The sequence below is a fragment of the Crinia signifera genome, chromosome 4 (assembly GCF_055691185.1).
Source record: "Crinia signifera chromosome 4, ASM5569118v1, whole genome shotgun sequence".
Lineage (NCBI taxonomy): Eukaryota > Metazoa > Chordata > Amphibia > Anura > Myobatrachidae > Crinia > Crinia signifera.
In genome coordinates, this window is record NC_139220.1 from 29,537 (window position 1) to 50,276 (window position 20,740).

A 20,740-nucleotide genomic window follows, 5' to 3' on the forward strand; every position below is an offset into this window, starting at 1 on the left:
CCCTAGCGACAGCCCATATCCATGTATATTCCTCACCCAGACGGGTGTATACTAATTATATATATCATTTACACTAGTAATCCCTCTCAGAGCAAATGCTTCGAAAGCTAGTCTGCTACCTTGTGATTGCCTCTGTGTTTGTGCATGTGTGAGAGAAAGAGATGTAGTTCACTCGCTGCCAACAGATGGCAGTGTTTTGGGGGGACACAGACGGACACTAGATAGAGAATATATAATATATGACTGACAGGGACATGTCCCCTGATTATAATTACTCATGTGGCTCGCACAGGGCCTACTCCACTAGTATGCAGCTGCCTTGGTGCTCCTGATTCTGGGGTGCACCCCTGAGACTATCACAAAATTGAGGATGAGAGAGAGGCTTCCGTGATTAAATGCAAAATGGCAGGTGTGGAACTTCTAAGATGCCACCTCCACACTGCCGAGTCCACACTGCTGAGTCCACACTTCCACCCTACACACTGCCGAGTCCACACTGCCACCCTACACACTGCCACCCTACACACTGCCGAGTCCACACTTCCACCCTACACACTGCCGAGTCCACACTGCCACCCTACACACTGCCGAGTCCACACTTCCACCCTACACATTGCCGAGTCCACACTGCTGAGACCACACTGCCACCCTACACACTGCCGAGTCCACACTGCCACCCTACACACTGCCGAGTCCACACTTCCACCCTACACATTGCCGAGTCCACACTTCCACCTCCACACTGCCGAGTCCACACTGCCACCCTACACATTGCCGAGTCCACACTGCCACCCTCCACACTGCCGAGTCCACACTTCCACCTTCACACTGCCGAGTCCACACTGCCACCCTACACATTGCCGAGTCCACACTTCCACCTCCACACTGCCGAGTCCACACTGCGACCCTACACACTGCCAAGTCCACACTGCCACCCTACACATTGCCGAGTCCACTCTTCCACCCTAAACACTGCCGAGTCCACACTTTCACCTCCACACTGCCACCCTACACATTGCCGAGTCCACACTGTCACCCTACACACTGCCGAGTCCACACTGCCACCCTACACACTGCCGAGTCCACACTTTCACCTACACACTGCCACCCTACACATTGCCGAGTCCACACTGCCACCCTACACATTGCTGAGTCCACACTGCCACCTCCACACTGCCGAGTCCACACTGCTACCGCCACACTGCCGAGTCCACACTGCCACCCTACACATTGCCGAGTCCACACTGCCACCCTACACATTGCCGAGTCCACACTGCCACCCTACACATTGCCGAGTCCACACTGCCACCCTACACATTGCCGAGTCCACACTGCCACCCTACACACTGCCAAGTCCACATTGCCACCCTACACATTGCCGAGTCCACTCTTCCACCCTAAACACTGCTTGTGATTGCCTCTGTGTTTGTGCATGTGTGAGAGAAAGAGATGTAGTTCACTCGCTGCCAACAGATGGCAGTGTTTTGGGGGGACACAGACGGACACTAGATAGAGAATATATAATATATGACTGACAGGGACATGTCCCCTGATTATAATTTCTCATGTGGCTCGCACAGGGCCTACTCCACTAGTATGCAGCTGCCTTGGTGCTCCTGATTCTGGGGTGCACCCCTGAGACTATCACAAAATTGAGGATGAGAGAGAGGCTTCCGTGATTAAATGCAAAATGGCAGGTGTGGAACTTCTAAGATGCCACCTCCACACTGCCGAGTCCACACTGCTGAGTCCACACTTCCACCCTACACACTGCCGAGTCCACACTGCCACCCTACACACTGCCGAGTCCACACTTCCACCCTACACATTGCCGAGTCCACACTGCTGAGACCACACTGCCACCCTACACACTGCCGAGTCCACACTGCCACCCTACACACTGCCGAGTCCACACTTCCACCCTACACATTGCCGAGTCCACACTTCCACCTCCACACTGCCGAGTCCACACTGCCACCCTACACATTGCCGAGTCCACACTGCCACCCTCCACACTGCCGAGTCCACACTTCCACCTTCACACTGCCGAGTCCACACTGCCACCCTACACATTGCCGAGTCCACACTTCCACCTACACACTGCCAAGTCCACACTGCGACCCTACACACTGCCAAGTCCACACTGCCACCCTACACATTGCCGAGTCCACTCTTCCACCCTAAACACTGCCGAGTCCACACTTTCACCTCCACACTGCCACCCTACACATTGCCGAGTCCACACTGTCACCCTACACACTGCCGAGTCCACACTGCCACCCTACACACTGCCGAGTCCACACTTTCACCTACACACTGCCACCCTACACATTGCCGAGTCCACACTGCCACCCTACACATTGCTGAGTCCACACTGCCACCTCCACACTGCCGAGTCCACACTGCTACCGCCACACTGCCGAGTCCACACTGCCACCCTACACATTGCCGAGTCCACACTGCCACCCTACACATTGCCGAGTCCACACTGCCACCCTACACATTGCCGAGTCCACACTGCCACCCTACACATTGCCGAGTCCACACTGCCACCCTACACATTGCCGAGTCCACACTGCCACCCTACACACTGCCAAGTCCACATTGCCACCCTACACATTGCCGAGTCCACTCTTCCACCCTAAACACTGCCGAGTCCACTCTTCCACCCTAAACACTGCCGAGTCCACACTTTCACCTCCACACTGCCACCCTACACATTGCCGAGTCCACACTGTCACCCTACACATTGCCGAGTCCACACTGCCACCCTACACATTGCTGAGTCCACACTGCCACCTCCACACTGCCAAGTCCACACTGCTACCGCCACACTGCCGAGTCCACACTGCCATCCTACACATTGCCGAGTCCACACTTCCACCTCCACACTGCCGAGTCCACACTGCCACCCTACACATTGCCGAGTCCACACTGCCACCCTACACATTGCAGAGTCCACACTGCTACCGCCACACTGCCGAGTACACACTGCCATCACGGTCACTGGAGGTTCAGGAGTACGGTGACATTTGGCCCTGGGAGGACACTGCTTTGGGCCATGGGTTAGGTGGTTGGCTGATCCAGGGTAGATTGGGCCGGTGGTGATACATCCAGTATGTAAAATGAAATGTATGGTCACACTTAGCGTGGTGGTCACATGACCTGCGCCCATGTATTCAGCATTATTGGAGAACACATTGCCTCCATACGATGAGTGTAATATTCACACAGTAATAACCCGGCAGATGAGACACCAGGATAAACGCCCATTATCCAGACGCAGCGGCGGAGATGAATGTTCTTCCTGCCGCAGCCGCTGAGCAGTTTGCTGTAGACTGATCTCTTGATCTTCGCACCGAGTCGGGAGAGTGGAACAAATGGAGCTTTACCGTTAATTAGATGAGATTTCCGCATCTGCACCCTCAGCGCTGACAGGTCCGTAAAATGGTCCCATGGTGCGAGGTTCCCCCTCCTAGGAAAAGGGGCAATAATTCATCATTAGGGCATCAGCGTCCAGGTGCAGATGAGAACTGATGGGGCCTCCAGCGAGGCCGAGAGAATCTTATCCGAAGGCCAATTCCCTGCTTACAGCAGAGAATAATTAACATAATGTTACTTCAAGAGTTCCTTAATGATTAAAAATCACATATGCAGGATGTAGAAAGTGGAGAGAGTCCGTCTTTTGTGCTGGAAAGTTCCCCGAGCTGCCGGTCTGACAACTGCCGGAGAGGCCTCATTCCAAGGACTTTGTTTAGGTGCAACAAATCATTTGTCTGTTATTAACCCGGAGCTTGTAATTATGCAGATTGCCATAGATTTCCTGGGCCCGGAGTGAGCTGGAGCCGCTCAGGTCTGGCCATGCATTACTGGTCTTGCCACATTTATCATGCTGACTGATGGCAGCACACGCCGCTCCCAGGTCCCAGTGCTTAATGTACTAGGTAATTAACTGTCATTTGCCTAGTAATAGGCTGATGATCAATGCGGTGTAAGGAAACAAATTCTAATCAGGGAGCTGATAAATGCTCCGAGCGCAGCAATGGGGGCACGTGAGAGAGCGACGGCGGCCTGCATCCTAAATGGTGAGTTTACGTGAGAACCCCAGGTATGTATCCCCTGGCATAGATCCCCTGGCATAGATGGGGATGGTATGTATCCCCTGGCATAGATGGGGGTGTGTGTGTGTGTGTATATAATATATATATATATATATACACACACACACATACATACATACATACATACATACATACATACATACATATACATACATACACACACACACACACACACACACACACATACATATACACTGTATATACACACTATCTGATCGCTCTTTCACTGTTTGCTTCTCTGACTCTACTTCCTCTTCATTACCTCTGTCAGTTGGAGTTCCGCAAGGCTCAGTCTTAGGTCCTCTGCTTTTCTCAATCTATACCTCCTCGCTTGGCAAACTAATCATCTCTTTCGGATTTCAGTATCACTTGTGTGCGGATGATACTCAAATCTATCTATCAACCCCAGAGTTGTCACCAGTGGTTTTGGGCCGAGTCTCTGAATGTCTCTCTGCCATCTCATCTTGGATGTCTTCTCGCCAACTCCAACTCAATAATTCCAAAACGGAATTACTTATATTCCCACTGGCCAAGAACAGTTACCATCCTGATATCACCATCATGGTTGACAACTCGATAATCTACCCTACCCCACAAGCTCGTTGCATAGGGGTCATCCTCAACTCTGAACTGTCCTTTCTTCCCCACATTCAATCTGTCTCCAAATCATGTTACATGCATCTAAAAAACATATCCAAAATACGACCGTATCTCACACAAGACACTACTAAATCTCTTATCCATGCACTCATTATATCCCGCATTGATTATTGCAATAGTCTCCTAACTGGACTTCCCAAGAACAGACTCTCACCACTGCAATCCATTCTAAATGCTGCTGCTAGGCTGATCTTCCTAGCAAGACGCTCATCGTCTGCTGATCCGCTCTGCCAGTCCCTCCATTGGTTGCCTGTATCTTACCGTATTCAATATAAAACACTTCTACTTGCATATAAAGCTATAACCCATACTGCACCAGCTTATATCTCTGCACTTATCACACAATATCTCCCATCTCGACCATTCCGCTCTGCACAAGATCTGCGTCTCTCTTCTGCACGGATCACTAGCTCCCATTCACTATTACAGGACTTTCATCGGGCTGCTCCCATCCTAAGGAATGTCCTTCCATGCACATTAAGACTCTCCGCTAGCCTCCAAACTTTCAAGCGTTCCCTGAAAACTCACCTCTTCAGGCAAGCCTATCATATTTATATACCGCACACATAACCCTCTGAGGCACTTATGTATTATATAGCTTCCCTTCTGGACTTGTAACTTGGTGGGACTGCTCTGCTATTACTGGTGCCTGTCCTTGTGTTTCCCTCCAATATCCCTATAGATTGTAAGCTTGCAGCAGGGCCCTCCTACCTCCAAGTCTGTCTGTTGTTACCCAGTTTGTTTTATCACTGTCTACTATTGTAAAGCGCAACGGAATCTGCTGCGCTATACAAGTCACTGTAACAGAATCTGCTGCGCTAAATAAGACACTAACGGAATCTGCTGCGCTATATAAGAAACTGTAACGGAATCTGCTGCGCTATATAAGACACTGTAACGGAATCTGCTGCGCTATACAAGACGCTGTAACGGAATCTGCTGCGCTATATAAGACACTGTAACGGAATCTGCTGCGCTATATAAGACGCTGTAACAGAATCTGCTGCGCTATATAAGACACTGTAACGGAATATGCTGCGCTATATAAGACGCTGTAACGGAATCTGCTGCGCTATATAAGACGCTGTAACGGAATCTGCTGCGCTATACAAGACGCTGTAACGGAATCTGCTGCGCTATATAAGACGCTGTAACAGAATCTGCTGCGCTATATAAGACACTGTAAACGGAATCTGCTGCGCTATATAAGACGCTGTAACGGAATCTGCTGCGCTATATAAGACGCTGTAACGCAATCTGCTGCGCTATATAAGACACTGTAACGGAATCTGCTGCGCTATATAATACACTGTAACGGAATCTGCTGCGCTATGTAAGACACTGTAACGGAATCTGCTGCGCTATATAAGACGATGTAATGGAATCTGCTGCGCTATATAAGACACTGTAACGGAATCTGCTGCGCTATGTAAGACACTGTAACGGAATCTGCTGCACTATATAAGACACTGTAACGGAATCTGCTGCGCTATATAAGACACTGTAACGGAATCTGCTGCGCTATATAAGACACTGTAACGGAATCTGCTGCGCTATATATATACATAACTGTAACGGAATCTGCTGCGCTATATAAGACACTGTAACGGAATCTGCTGCGCTATATAAGACGCTGTAACAGAATCTGCTGCGCTATATAAGACACTGTAAACGGAATCTGCTGCGCTATATAAGACGCTGTAATGGAATCTGCTGCACTATATAAGACGCTGTAACGCAATCTGCTGCTCTATAGAAGACACTGTAACGGAATCTGCTGCGCTATATAATACACTGTAACGGAATCTGCTGCGCTATGTAAGACACTGTAACGGAATCTGCTGCGCTATATAAGACACTGTAACGGAATCTGCTGCGCTATATAAGACACTAACGGAATATGCTGCGCTATATAACACGCTGTAACGGAATCTGCTGCGCTATATAAGACACTGTAACGGAATCTGCTGCACTATATAAGACGCTGTAACGCAATCTGCTGCGCTATATAAGACACTGTAACGGAATCTGCTGCGCTATTTAAGACACTAACGGAATCTGCTGCGCTATATAAGACGCTGTAACAGAATCTGCTGCGCTATATAAGACACTGTAACGGAATCTGCTGCACTATATATATATATATAACTGTAATGGAATCTGCTGCGCTATATAAGATGCTGTAAATGAATAAAAAAATAAAATCAATAGATCCTCCATGTAATAGGGAACGGAACGGAACGTAGGGCTTCATTTTATATATATATACTAGGTGATTTATCGTGCCCTACGGGCTCTCTTCACACCGGCGTAAGGGGCTGCGCACCTTTAATTTGTGAACGTTTGTATTGTGAGAGATATGGTTAGAATTGTATGAAAGATGCCTGTATTGCAGCTTCTGCCAGTGGGTGAGGGTCCAGCGTGGCAGCACACGAGTACAGGACGGTGGCCCTGAGTCTCCTCCTACTGTGTGGGAGTTAGGGTGCATGAGAGCAGGAGGCTGGGTGGTAAAGCATGATAGGGGAATGTGGGCAACACAGGGTGAGCGGGTCCCCACTGGCGGAAGTTACGGGGCAGGAGAACAGGAGGCAGGGCAGTGATAGAGGTGTGTGGGCATGAGGGGTAGTAAAGGTTTTTGCCTGTTGCAGAGTAGGGATGGCCATTGGTGCAGACGCCATCGATGGTTGGCATTGATGGCGATTTTGCACCCTGCCATCGATAGTAGTAAAATATTACTTGGATAACCATCGATTGTTGTAGCTATCGATGGTCATCCATTATATCTGACTGAATAGGCCGTGGGTCAATTTAAAACTCGGTGGCGGGACTTCTGGGTGTGTGTGTGTGTGTGGGGGGGGCTATGCTCCGTGTCCTTTGCCATTGATGTAGGGAAACCATCTGGTCCTCCCACATTGATGGCAAAAGTATTCAACATCGCCCATAAACCATCAATGATTTGAAATCATTGATGGTCGATGGGCATCCCTAGAACTGGAGGAGGGTGTGGTGACAGTATGCAGCTCCCGGCAGTGTGTGAGCGTCTCCTCCCACTGGGAGGGAGTGAGGGTGCATGAGAGCAGGAGGCTGTATAATAGTGGTATGTGGGCAAGACATTGATAAAAAGTGTGGCGCTGGTGCAGAGGACCGCGGGGATACTTCTGGCTTCTGCCAGTGGGGGAACCTGCAGCGCGGCAGCCAGGGCCGGATTTCAGGAATCACGGGAGGGGGGGGGGGGGGGAGGTCGCAGGGGTCTGCGAATCACGAGAGGGGGGGTGTGGGGGGTGCCGTGACTCGCGGGAGGGGGGGGGGTCGCAGGGGTCTGCAAATTGCGGGAGGGGGGTGCGGGGTGGTGCAGTGATCGCAGGAGGGGGGGTCCGCGAAACCCGGAAGTGGGGTGCGGGGGTGCCGTGAATCGTGGTAGGGCCCATGTATCGCAGGATGGGGGGTCGAGAGGGGGGGGGGGGGGGTCACCTGGTGGCTGTGGAGTAATGGTGGATGGTGTAGTGTAGCCCTGGCTGGGCGGGGGAGGTGATGTCAAGGGGGTGGTGTGTATCACACTGGTCTTTTCCCTAGGGGGCGGGTTTGTGTAGAACGCTGGGTGGGATTATACATACAGTAATATATGACACACATATACACACAATTCTGTGGAATTCTCTTCCCCTCACAGTGCGAGAGGCACCCACTCTGGATTCCTTAAAAAAATAGGGTTAATAGACTCAAGACTTTACTGTTCTCTCAAGCATTTCTCTGATATCCAATGTTACGCTTGTTTTCTGTGTGGTAAAGGCTTAGGTGAAGAGTCCTATTTGCAGAAACGTGCTATATTAAATGACATTATTATTATATATGTATATACTGTATAGAGCCGGCATTAACGTGCTATATACAGTAAATTACATTATTATTATCTGTTATATATTTAGCCAGATCTGTCACTCATCCCCTGTGTATATAACGTTCCCGCCCAGCGAGATACACAAACCCGCGCCCCCTAGAGAAATGACCAGTGTGATACACACCACCACCCCCTTGACATCACCTCCCCCGCCCAGCCAGGGCTACAGTACATGCCCACCATCCACCATTACTCCACAGCCACCAGATGAACCCCCCCCCCCTCCTGCGATTCGAGAGCCCTCCCGCGATTCACTGCACCACCCCGCACCCCCCCTCCCGCGATTCACGGACCCCTGTGACCCCCCCTCCCGCAATTCACGGCGTCCCCCACACCCAACCTCTCGTGATTCGCGGACCCCTGCGACCCCCCCCCCCCCTCCCGTGATTCTCAAAATCCGGCCCTGGCTGCTGCGCTGCAGGTTCCCCCACTGGCAGAAGCCAGAAGTATCCCCACGGTCCTCTGCACCAGCGCCACAACTTGTACTCAGCTGTATACTGTGCTCTGCGGATGGTACTCAGCTGTATACTGTGCTCTGCGGATGGTACTCGGCTGTATACTGTGTGTAGTGCTCTGCGGATGGTACTCGGCTGTATACTGTGTGTAGTGCTCTGCAGATGGTACTCGGCTGTATACTGTGTGTAGTGCTCTGCGGATGGTACTCGGCTGTATACTGTGTGTAGTGCTCTGCGGATGGTACTCAGTGCTCTGCGGATGGTACTCGGCTGTATACTGTGTGTATAGTACTCTGCGGATGGTACTCGGCTGTATACTGTGTGTAGAGTGCTCTGTGGATGGTACTCGGCTGTATACTGTGTATAGTGCTCTGCGGATGGTACTCGGCTGTATACTGTGTATAGTGCTCTGCGGATGGTACTCGGCTGTATACTGTGTATAGTGCTTTGCGGATGGTACTCGGCTGTATACTGTGTATAGTGCTCTGCGGGTGGTACTCGGCTGTATACTGTGTATAGTGCTCTGCGGATGGTACTCGGCTGTATACTGTGTATAGTGCTCTGCGGATAGTACTCGGCTGTATACTGTGTGTAGTGCTCTGCGGATGGTACTCGGCTGTATACTGTGTGTATAGTACTCTGCGGATGGTACTCGGCTGTATACTGTGTGTAGAGTGCTCTGCGGATGGTACTCGGCTGTATACTGTGTATAGTGCTCTGCGGATGGTACTCGGCTGTATACTGTGTATAGTGCTCTGCGGATGGTACTCGGCTGTATACTGTGTATAGTGCTCTGCGGGTGGTACTCGGCTGTATACTGTGTATAGTGCTCTGCGGGTGGTACTCGGCTGTATACTGTGTATAGTGCTCTGCGGGTGGTACTCGGCTGTATACTGTGTGTCGTTCTCTGCGGGTGGTACTCGGCTGTATACTGTGTATAGTGCTCTGCGGATGGTACTCGGCCGTATACTGTGTATAGTGCTCTGCGGATGGTACTCGGCCGTATACTGTGTATAGTGCTCTGTGGGTGGTACTCGGCCGTATAGTGCTCTGCGGATGGTACTCGGCCGTATACTATGTGTAGTGCTCTGCGGATGGTACTCGGCTGTATACTGTGTATAGTGCTCTGCGGATGGTACTCGGCTGTATACTGTGTATAGTGCTCTGCGGATGGTACTCGGCTGTATACTGTGTGTCGTGCTCTGCGGATGGTACTCGGCTGTATACTGTGTATAGTGCTCTGCGGATAGTACTCGGCTGTATACTGTGTGTAGTTCTCTGCGGATAGTACTCGGCTGTATACTGTGTGTCGTGCTCTGCGGATGGTACTCGGCTGTATACTGTGTATAGTGCTCTGCGGATAGTACTCGGCTGTATACTGTGTATAGTGCTCTGCGGATAGTACTCGGCTGTATACTGTGTGTCGTGCTCTGCGGATAGTACTCGGCTGTATACTGTGTGTCGTGCTCTGCGGATGGTACTCGGCTGTATACTGTGTGTAGTTCTCTGCGGATAGTACTCGGCTGTATACTGTGTGTCGTGCTCTGCGGATGGTACTCGGCTGTATACTGTGTATAGTGCTCTGCGGATAGTACTCGGCTGTATACTGTGTGTAGTGCTCTGCGGATGGTACTCGGCTGTATACTGTGTATAGTGCTCTGCGGATAGTACTCGGCTGTATACTGTGTGTCGTGCTCTGCGGATGGTACTCGGCTGTATACTGTGTGTCGTGTTCTGCGGATGGTACTCGGCTGTATACTGTGTATAGTGCTTTTGTGTCTGATAACACAACGGGGTCCGGGACCCAGATCCTTGTGTGATGGTGGCTCTGCCGGCTAGTTATTGGGGTCATGTTCCCTTGTATGAGGCACAGTTCTTATGCAGCGCAGCAAAGCTCCCTTATGCTTTATCATTAGGTATTGGGTAGTGTCACGGACCCACCGGTCGCCTGCTCCGATACGTCAATCTGAGCAGCGCCGGCCGTGACTGGGGTTCACTCAGGACACTCGGGTCCTTTCCTTGAGGTACACTGCCACCAGCCAAAACCTGATTTTAGCGCCTGAAACTGCGCAAGGGGCGGCTTGGCTCGCCCCTGACCACACAATACAAGATAACAATGGTAACGTTTTCCAGCCTTTCTCTCCTGAGGCTAATGAGTCTTAGGAACACAGAACCAGAACTGGGAATATGTATTATTTATTCCTAGAAATACTACAGAGCTTTAGAAAATAGTTACAAGATTTTACAATGATTTTAAAAGTACACACAAGTTTTAAATGCAAATTTCAGAAATAAAATAAAAGGAAAAAAAGACAGAACCGTATCCTACAATCCTGAAGTGGGGGGGTCCTCCACAAGAAATCTCTCGTCGCCTACAGCCTGCTTGCTCGACCCCCAGGTAGTGACACTGACTATCCCAAGGTACAGAGGTTTTATCTGCAGCCTCCCTCATCCCTCCCACCCTTGGGATTTTTAACCATTCCCTTGCTGAGCCTAGTGAAGGTCCCTAGATCTTTCCCATAAAGAATTTGTCCCTGCTTTGAAGTAGATCTTATACATTCCTCAAGTGATAAGAGGTCATTTAGTGCAGGGCCAGAGCCACTTTGGCCGGTTGGCTGGACACTATTGCTCTCCCCCCCAATCTGGTTTATGAGGGGTCTCAGATCTTATCTTACATCCTAACTCCAGAGGAGTCCACAGATGGCTACACTCCCTGGGTCACCAATAGTCCACACACATAATACATGACATGTTCTGATCTCCCACATAATAATCACAGGCGGCATGATTTTACCAAACATACCAGACATACATTGATTGCACAGATAATCATAACAGGAGGCATACGTTAATTTGATCGATCACCTGCTCTGATCGTTACAGGTAGTTACACACAGACATAGAGGCAGGAGGGCCCTTCTCGCAGCTTACACTCAGTAGGGAAGCACATGAAGCGTGATCCCTGATAAGTGCTGGGTAGTTACACACAGACATAGAGGCAGGAGGGCCCTGCTCGCAGCTTACACCCAGTAGGGAAGCACATGAAGCGTGATCCCCGATAAGTGCTGGGTAGTTACACACAGACATAGAGGCAGGAGGGCCCTTCTCGCAGCTTACACCCAGTAGGGAAGCACATGAAGCGTGATCCCTGATAAGTGCTGGGTAGTTACACACAGTCATAGAGGCAGGAGGGCCCTGCTCGCAGCTTACACTCAGTAGGGAAGCACATGAAGCGTGATCCCTGATAAGTGCTGGGTAGTTACACACAGACATAGAGGCAGGAGGGCCCTGCTCGCAGCTTACACTCAGTAGGGAAGCACATGAAGCGTGATCCCTGATAAGTGCTGGGTAGTTACACACAGACATAGAGGCAGGAGGGCCCTGCTCGCAGCTTACACCCAGTAGGGAAGCACATGAAGCGTGATCCCCGATAAGTGCTGGGTAGTTACACACAGACATAGAGGCAGGAGGGCCCTTCTCGCAGCTTACACCCAGTAGGGAAGCACATGAAGCGTGATCCCTGATAAGTGCTGGGTAGTTACACACAGTCATAGAGGCAGGAGGGCCCTGCTCGCAGCTTACACTCAGTAGGGAAGCACATGAAGCGTGATCCCTGATAAGTGCTGGGTAGTTACACACAGACATAGAGGCAGGAGGGCCCTGCTCGCAGCTTACACTCAGTAGGGAAGCACATGAAGCGTGATCCCTGATAAGTGCTGGGTAGTTACACACAGACATAGAGGCAGGAGGGCCCTGCTCGCAGCTTACACCCAGTAGGGAAGCACATGAAGCGTGATCCCTGATAAGTGCTGGGTAGTTACACACAGACATAGAGGTAGGAGGGCCCTGCTCGCAGCTTACACCCAGTAGGGAAGCACATGAAGCGTGATCCCTGATAAGTGCTGGGAAGTTACACACAGACATAGAGGCAGGAGGGCCCTGCTCGCAGCTTACACTCAGTAGGGAAGCACATGAAGCGTGATCCCTGATAAGTGCTGGGTAGTTACACACAGACATAGAGGTAGGAGGGCCCTGCTCGCAGCTTACACTCAGTAGGGAAGCACATGAAGCGTGATCCCTGATAAGTGCTGGGAAGTTACACACAGACATAGAGGCAGGAGGGCCCTGCTCGCAGCTTACACGCAGTAGGGAAGCACATGAAGCGTGATCCCTGATAAGTGCTGGGTAGTTACACACAGACATAGAGGCAGGAGGGCCCTGCTCGCAGCTTACACTCAGTAGGGAAGCACATGAAGCGTGATCCCTGATAAGTGCTGGGAAGTTACACACAGACATAGAGGCAGGAGGGCCCTGCTCGCAGCTTACACGCAGTAGGGAAGCACATGAAGCGTGATCCCTGATAAGTGCTGGGTAGTTACACACAGACATAGAGGCAGGAGGGCCCTGCTCGCAGCTTACACCCAGTAGGGAAGCACATGAAGCGTGATCCCTGATAAGTGCTGGGTAGTTACACACAGACATAGAGGTAGGAGGGCCCTGCTCGCAGCTTACACCCAGTAGGGAAGCACATGAAGCGTGATCCCTGATAAGTGCTGGGTAGTTACACACAGACATAGAGGCAGGAGGGCCCTGCTCGCAGCTTACACTCAGTAGGGAAGCACATGAAGCGTGATCCCCGATAAGTGCTGGGTAGTTACAGACATAGAGGTAGGAGGGCCCTGCTCGCAGCTTACACTCAGTAGGGAAGCACATGAAGCGTGATCCCCGATAAGTGCTGGGTAGTTACAGACATAGAGGTAGGAGGGCCCTGCTCGCAGCTTACACTCAGTAGGGAAGCACATGAAGCGTGATCCCTGATAAGTGCTGGGTAGTTACACACAGACATAGAGGCAGGAGGGCCCTGCTCGCAGCTTACACTCAGTAGGGAAGCACATGAAGCGTGATCCCCGATAAGTGCTGGGTAGTTACACACACAGACATAGAGGCAGGAGGGCCCTGCTCGCAGCTTACACTCAGTAGGGAAGCACATGAAGCGTGATCCCAGATAAGTGCTGGGTAGTTACACACACAGACATAGAGGCAGGAGGGCCCTGCTCGCAGCTTACACTCAGTAGGGAAGCACATGAAGCGTGATCCCTGATAAGTGCTGGGTAGTTACACACAGACATAGAGGCAGGAGGGCCCTGCTCGCAGCTTACACTCAGTAGGGATTCACATGAAGCGTGATCCCCGATAAGTGCTGGGTAGTTACACACAGACATAGAGGCAGGAGGGCCCTGCTCGCAGCTTACACTCAGTAGGGATTCACATGAAGCGTGATCCCCGATAAGTGCTGGGTAGTTACACACACAGACATAGAGGCAGGAGGGCCCTGCTCGCAGCTTACACTCAGTAGGGAAGCACATGAAGCGTGATCCCTGATAAGTGCTGGGTAGTTACACACACAGACATAGAGGCAGGAGGGCCCTGCTCGCAGCTTACACTCAGTAGGGAAGCACATGAAGCGTGATCCCTGATAAGTGCTGGGTAGTTACACACAGACATAGAGGCAGGAGGGCCCTGCTCGCAGCTTACACTCAGTAGGGAAGCACATGAAGCGTGATCCCTGATAAGTGCTGGGTAGTTACACACAGACATAGAGGCAGGAGGGCCCTGCTTGCAGCTTACACTCAGTAGGGAAGCACATGAAGCGTGATCCCTGATAAGTGCTGGGTAGTTACACACAGACATAGAGGCAGGAGGGCCCTGCTCGCAGCTTACACCCAGTAGGGAAGCACATGAAGCGTGATCCCTGATAAGTGCTGGGTAGTTACACACAGACATAGAGGCAGGAGGGCCCTGCTCGCAGCTTACACTCAGTAGGGAGCACATGAAGCGTGATCCCCGATAAGTGCTGGGTAGTTACACACAGACATAGAGGCAGGAGGGCCCTGCTCGCAGCTTACACGCAGTAGGGAAGCACATGAAGCGTGATCCCTGATAAGTGCTGGGTAGTTACACACAGACATAGAGGCAGGAGGGCCCTGCTCGCAGCTTACACCCAGTAGGGAAGCACATGAAGCGTGATCCCTGATAAGTGCTGGGTAGTTACACACACAGACATAGAGGCAGGAGGGCCCTGCTCGCAGCTTACACTCAGTAGGGAAGCACATGAAGCGTGATCCCTGATAAGTGCTGGGTAGTTACACACACAGACATAGAGGCAGGAGGGCCCTGCTCGCAGCTTACACGCAGTAGGGAAGCACATGAAGCGTGATCCCTGATAAGTGCTGGGTAGTTACACACAGACATAGAGGCAGGAGGGCCCTGCTCGCAGCTTACACTCAGTAGGGAAGCACATGAAGCGTGATCCCTGATAAGTGCTGGGTAGTTACACACACAGACATAGAGGCAGGAGGGCCCTGCTCGCAGCTTACACCCAGTAGGGATTCACATGAAGCGTGATCCCCGATAAGTGCTGGGTATCGGGGCTATTCGATAGCCCTCAGTGCAATTGATTGGCCTCTAATGTAATTGGATGACCCTGTTATGAAAGGATTAATACCACATAAAATTCCAGATCTGCTGGGCCTCACCTGCTTTTCTGGGGTCGTCCTAAGCCCAGATCTAGGTGGCAGTCCGGCTCTGGCCCCGGATAATACAGGGTAATATACTGGAAGAGGATTGTGACTTAGAGACCAGAGTGCAGTGATTATAGTGTAACACGCATGGCATTTATACAGTGATATTATAATTATCTGTAACTGGAAGTATCTCAGGTTCCCTACACGGAACATAACATTATCCTCCAATCACCTCTTCAGCTAATACATGAAATGACTTCTATGTTACAGAATATGGGTTTCCCTTAGGACAATGGTCATTATTCTGTGCTTCTCAGCCCTGTCCTTATATCATGTGACACCGCTGCATAATGCTGGGACCGATGGGGACTAACAAGCCACTATGGGTTCATCCCTAATGCTGGGACCGGTGGGGACTAACAAGCCACTATGGGTCCATCCCTAATGCTGGGACCGGTGGGGACTAACAAGCCACTATGGGTCCATCCCTAATGCTGGGACCGGTGGGGACTAACAAGCCACTATGGGTCCATCACTAATGCTGGGACCGGTGGGGACTAACAAGCCACTATGGGTCCATCCCTAATGCTGGGACCGGTGGGGACTAACAAGCTACTATGGGTCCATCCCTATTGCTGGGACCGGTGGGGACTAACACGCCACTATGGGTCCAGCCCTAATGCTGTGGCCGGTGGGGACTAACAAGCCACTATGGGTCCATCCCTAATGCTGGGACCGGTGGGGACTAACAAGCCACTATGGGCCCATCCCTAATGCTGGGACCGGTGGGGACTAACACGCCACTATGGGTCCATCCTAATGCTGTGGCCGGTGGGGACTAACAAGCCACTATGGGTCCATCCCTAATGCTGGGACCGGTGGGGACTAACACGCCACTATGGGTCCATCCCTAATGCTGGGACCGGTGGGGACTAACACGTTACTATGGGTCCATCCTAATGCTGGGACCGGTGGGGACTAACAAGCCACTATGGGTCCATCCCTAATGCCGGGACCGGTTCGGACTAACAAGCCACTATGGGTCCATCCCTATTGCTGGGACCGGTGGGGACTAACAAGCCACTATGGGCCCATCCCTAATGCTGGAACCGGTGGGGACTAACACGCCACTATGGGTCCATCCCTAATGCCGGGACCGGTTCGGACTAACAAGCCACTATGGGTCCATCCCTATTGCTGGGACCGGTGGGGACTAACAATCCACTATGGATCCATCCCTAATGCTGGGACCGGTGGGGACTAACAAGCCACTATGGGTCAATCCCTAATGCTGGGACCGGTGGGGACTAACAAGCCACTATGGGTCCATCTCTAATGCTGGGACCGGTGGGGACTAACAAGCCACTATGGGTCCATCTCTAATGCTGGGACCTGTGGGGACTAACAAGCCACTATGGGTCCATCCCTATTGCTGGGACCGGTGGGGACTAACAAGCCACTATGGATCCATCCCTATTGCTGGGACCGGTGGGGACTAACAAGCCACTATGGATCCATCCCTAATGCTGGGACCGGTGGGGACTAACAAGCCACTATGGGTCCATCCCTAATGCTGGGACCGGTGGGGACTAACAAGCCACTGTGGATCCATCCCTAATGCTGGGACCGGTGGGGACTAACAAGCCACTGTGGGTCCATCCCTATTGCTGGGACCGGTCGGGACTAACAAGCCACTATAGATCCATCCCTAATGCTGGGACAGCTGGGGACTAACAAGCCACTATGGGTCCATCCCTATTGCTGGGACCGGTGGGGACTAACAAGCGACTATGGATCCATCCCTAATGCTGGGACCGGTGGGGACTAACACACCACTATGGGTCCATCCCTAATGCTGGTACCGGTGGGGACTAACAAGCCACTATGGGTCCATCCCTAATGCTGGGACTGGTGGGGACTAACAAGCCACTGTGGATCCATCATAGACGTAGTGATGCTGTGTATCATCTTGTTACTGTCACACACAACTGATGATGCTGTGCTTCTCACCACCATACTGAGGGGGCAGTATTAGGGCACCCAGTGTATAATAATACCAATTATTCCAGTATCAAACATGAGCGGGATTCCATCATATGATGTTTCTGTTAGGGTCAATGAGTCCAGGCTGAACCTTTCTGTCTTCCTGCAGGTTGTTTGGTGTTACCGGGAACTGCGCGGCGTGTAGTAAGCTGATTCCCGCCTTTGAGATGGTGATGCGCGCCAAGGACAATGTTTACCACCTGGACTGCTTCGCATGTCAGCTGTGTAATCAAAGGTACGTCCCAGACTGCAGCTGCATGTGGCCTATATAATAATGAGTCCTAGCAATGCTCAACTTACCAGAGCCAGCGGCCCCACCCCTAGGTATGATGTCACAGGTACCACAGGTACAGCCTCAGTACACCATGCAGCGTGAAATACCTCATACATCCAGCCTCGGTACATCGTGCAGCGTGATATACCTCATACATCCGGCCTCAGTACACCGTGCAGCGTGATATACCTCATACATCCAGCCTCAGTACACCATGCAGTGTGATATACCTCATACATCCAGCCTCAGTACACCGTGCAGTGTGATATACCTCATACATCCAGCCTCAGTACACCGTGCAGCGTGATATACCTCATACATCCAGCCTCAGTACACCGTGCAGCGTGATATACCTCATACATCCAGCCTCAGTACACCATGCAGCGTGATATACCTCATACATCCAGCCTCAGTACACCATGCAGCATGATATACCTCATACATCCAGCCTCAGGACACCATGCAGCGTGATATACCTCATACATCCAGCCTCAGTACACCATGCAGCGTGATATACCGCATACATCCAGCCACAGTACACCATGCAGCGTGATATACCTCATACATCCAGTCTCAGTACACCGTGCAGCGTGATATACCTCATACATCCAGCCTCAGTACAGCGTGCAGCGTGATATACCTCATATACCTCATACACCCAGCCTCAGTACACCATGCAGCGTGATATACCTCATACATCCAGCCTCAGTACACCGTGCAGCGTGATATACCTCATACATCCAGCCTCAGTACACCGTGCAGCGTGATATACCTCATACATCCAGCCTCAGTACACCATGCAGCGTGATATACCTCATACATCCAGCCTCAGTACACCGTGCAGCGTAATATACCTCATACATCCAGCCTCAGTACACCGTGCAGCGTGATATACCTCATACATCCAGCCTCAGTACACCGTGCAGCGTGATATGCCTCATACATCCAGCCTCAGTACACCGTGCAGCGTGATATACCTCATACATCCAGCCTCAGTACACCATGCAGCATGATATACCTCATACATCCAGTCTCAGTACACCGTGCAGCGTGATATACCTCATACATCCAGCCTCAGTACACCGTGCAGCGTGATATACATCATACAACCGGCCTCAGTACACCGTGCAACGTGATATGCCTCATACATCCAGCCTCAGTACACCGTGCAGCGTGATATACCTCATACATCTAGCCTCAGTACACCGTGAAACGTGATATACCTCATACATCCAGCCTCAGTACACCGTGCAGCGTTATATACCTCATACATCCAGCCTCAGTACACCATGCAGCGTGATATACCTCATACATCCAGCCTCAGTACACCATGCAGCGTGATATACCACATACATCCAGCCTCAGTACACCATGCAGCGTGATATACCTCATACATCCAGCCTCAGTACACCATGCAGCGTGATATACCTCATACATCCAGCCTCAGTACACTGTGCAGCGTGATATACCTCATACATCCAGCCTCAGTACACCATGCAGCGTGATATACCTCATACACCCAGCCTCAGTACACTGTGCAGCGTGATATACCGCATACATCCAGCCTCAGTACACCGTGCAGCGTGATATACCTCATACACCCAGCCTCAGTACACTGTGCAGCGTGATATACCTCATACATCCAGCCTCAGTACACCATGCAGCGTGATATACCTCATACATCCAGCCTCAGTACACCATGCAGCGTGATATACCTCATACATCCAGCCTCAGTACACCATGCAGCGTGATATACCTCATACATCCAGCCTCAGTACACCATGCAGCGTGATATACCACATACATCCAGCCTCAGTACACCATGCAGCGTGATATACCTCATACACCCAGCCTCAGTACACTGTGCAGCGTGATATACCTCATACATCCAGCCTCAGTACACCGTGCAACGTGATATGCCTCATACATCCAGCCTCAGTGCACCGTGCAGCGAGATATACCTCATACATCCAGCCTCAGTACACCGTGCAGTGTGATATACCTCATACATCCAGCCTCAGTACACCGTGCAGCGTGATATACCTCATACATCCAGCCTCAGTACACCGTGCAGCGTGAAATACCTCATACACCCAGCCTCAGTACACCGTGCAGCGTGATATACCTCATACATCCAGCCTCAGTACACCGTGCAGCGTGAGATACCTCATACATGCAGCCTCAGTACACCGTGCAGCGTGAGATACCTCATACATCCAGCCTCAGTACACCGTGCAGCGTGATATACCTCATACATCCAGCCTCAGTACACCGTGCAGCGTGATATACCTCATACACCCAGCCTCAGTACACCGTGCAGCGTGATATACCTCATACATCCAGCCTCAGTACACCGTGCAGCGTGATATACCTCATACATCCAGCCTCAGTACACCGCGCAGCGTGATATACCTCATACATCCAGCCTCAGTACACCGTGCAGCGTGATCTACCTCATACATCCAGCCTCAGTACACCGTGCAGCGTGAGATACCTCATAATCCAGCCTTAGTACACTGTGCAGTGTGAGATATCTCATACATCCAGCCTCAGTACACCGTGCAGCGTGATATACCTCATACACCCAGCCTCAGTACACCATGCAATGTGATATGCCTCGTACACCCAGCCTCAGTACACCGTGCAGCGTGATATGCCTGGTGTGAGTAAGCCAAAAGATCCGGTGCAACTCTTTTAATCGAACAGATATGGGGCGGGATGGTCTAACATATGCGATTATTAACACAAGGAACAGCTCTTGTGAT

The 20,740-nt window shown here is 51.3% G+C and overlaps 1 protein-coding gene across 1 annotated transcript in view; it reads left to right on the forward strand.

Moving 5' to 3' along the window:
* Positions 1 to 20,740, forward strand: part of LMO3 (LIM domain only 3) — a 58,430-nt gene that overhangs the window by 21,346 nt on the left and 16,344 nt on the right. Inside the window, exon 2 of the mRNA XM_083180709.1 lies at positions 17,811 to 17,936. Coding sequence (XP_083036835.1) covers positions 17,811 to 17,936 — 126 coding nt within the window. The remainder of the gene's footprint in view (positions 1 to 17,810; positions 17,937 to 20,740) is intronic.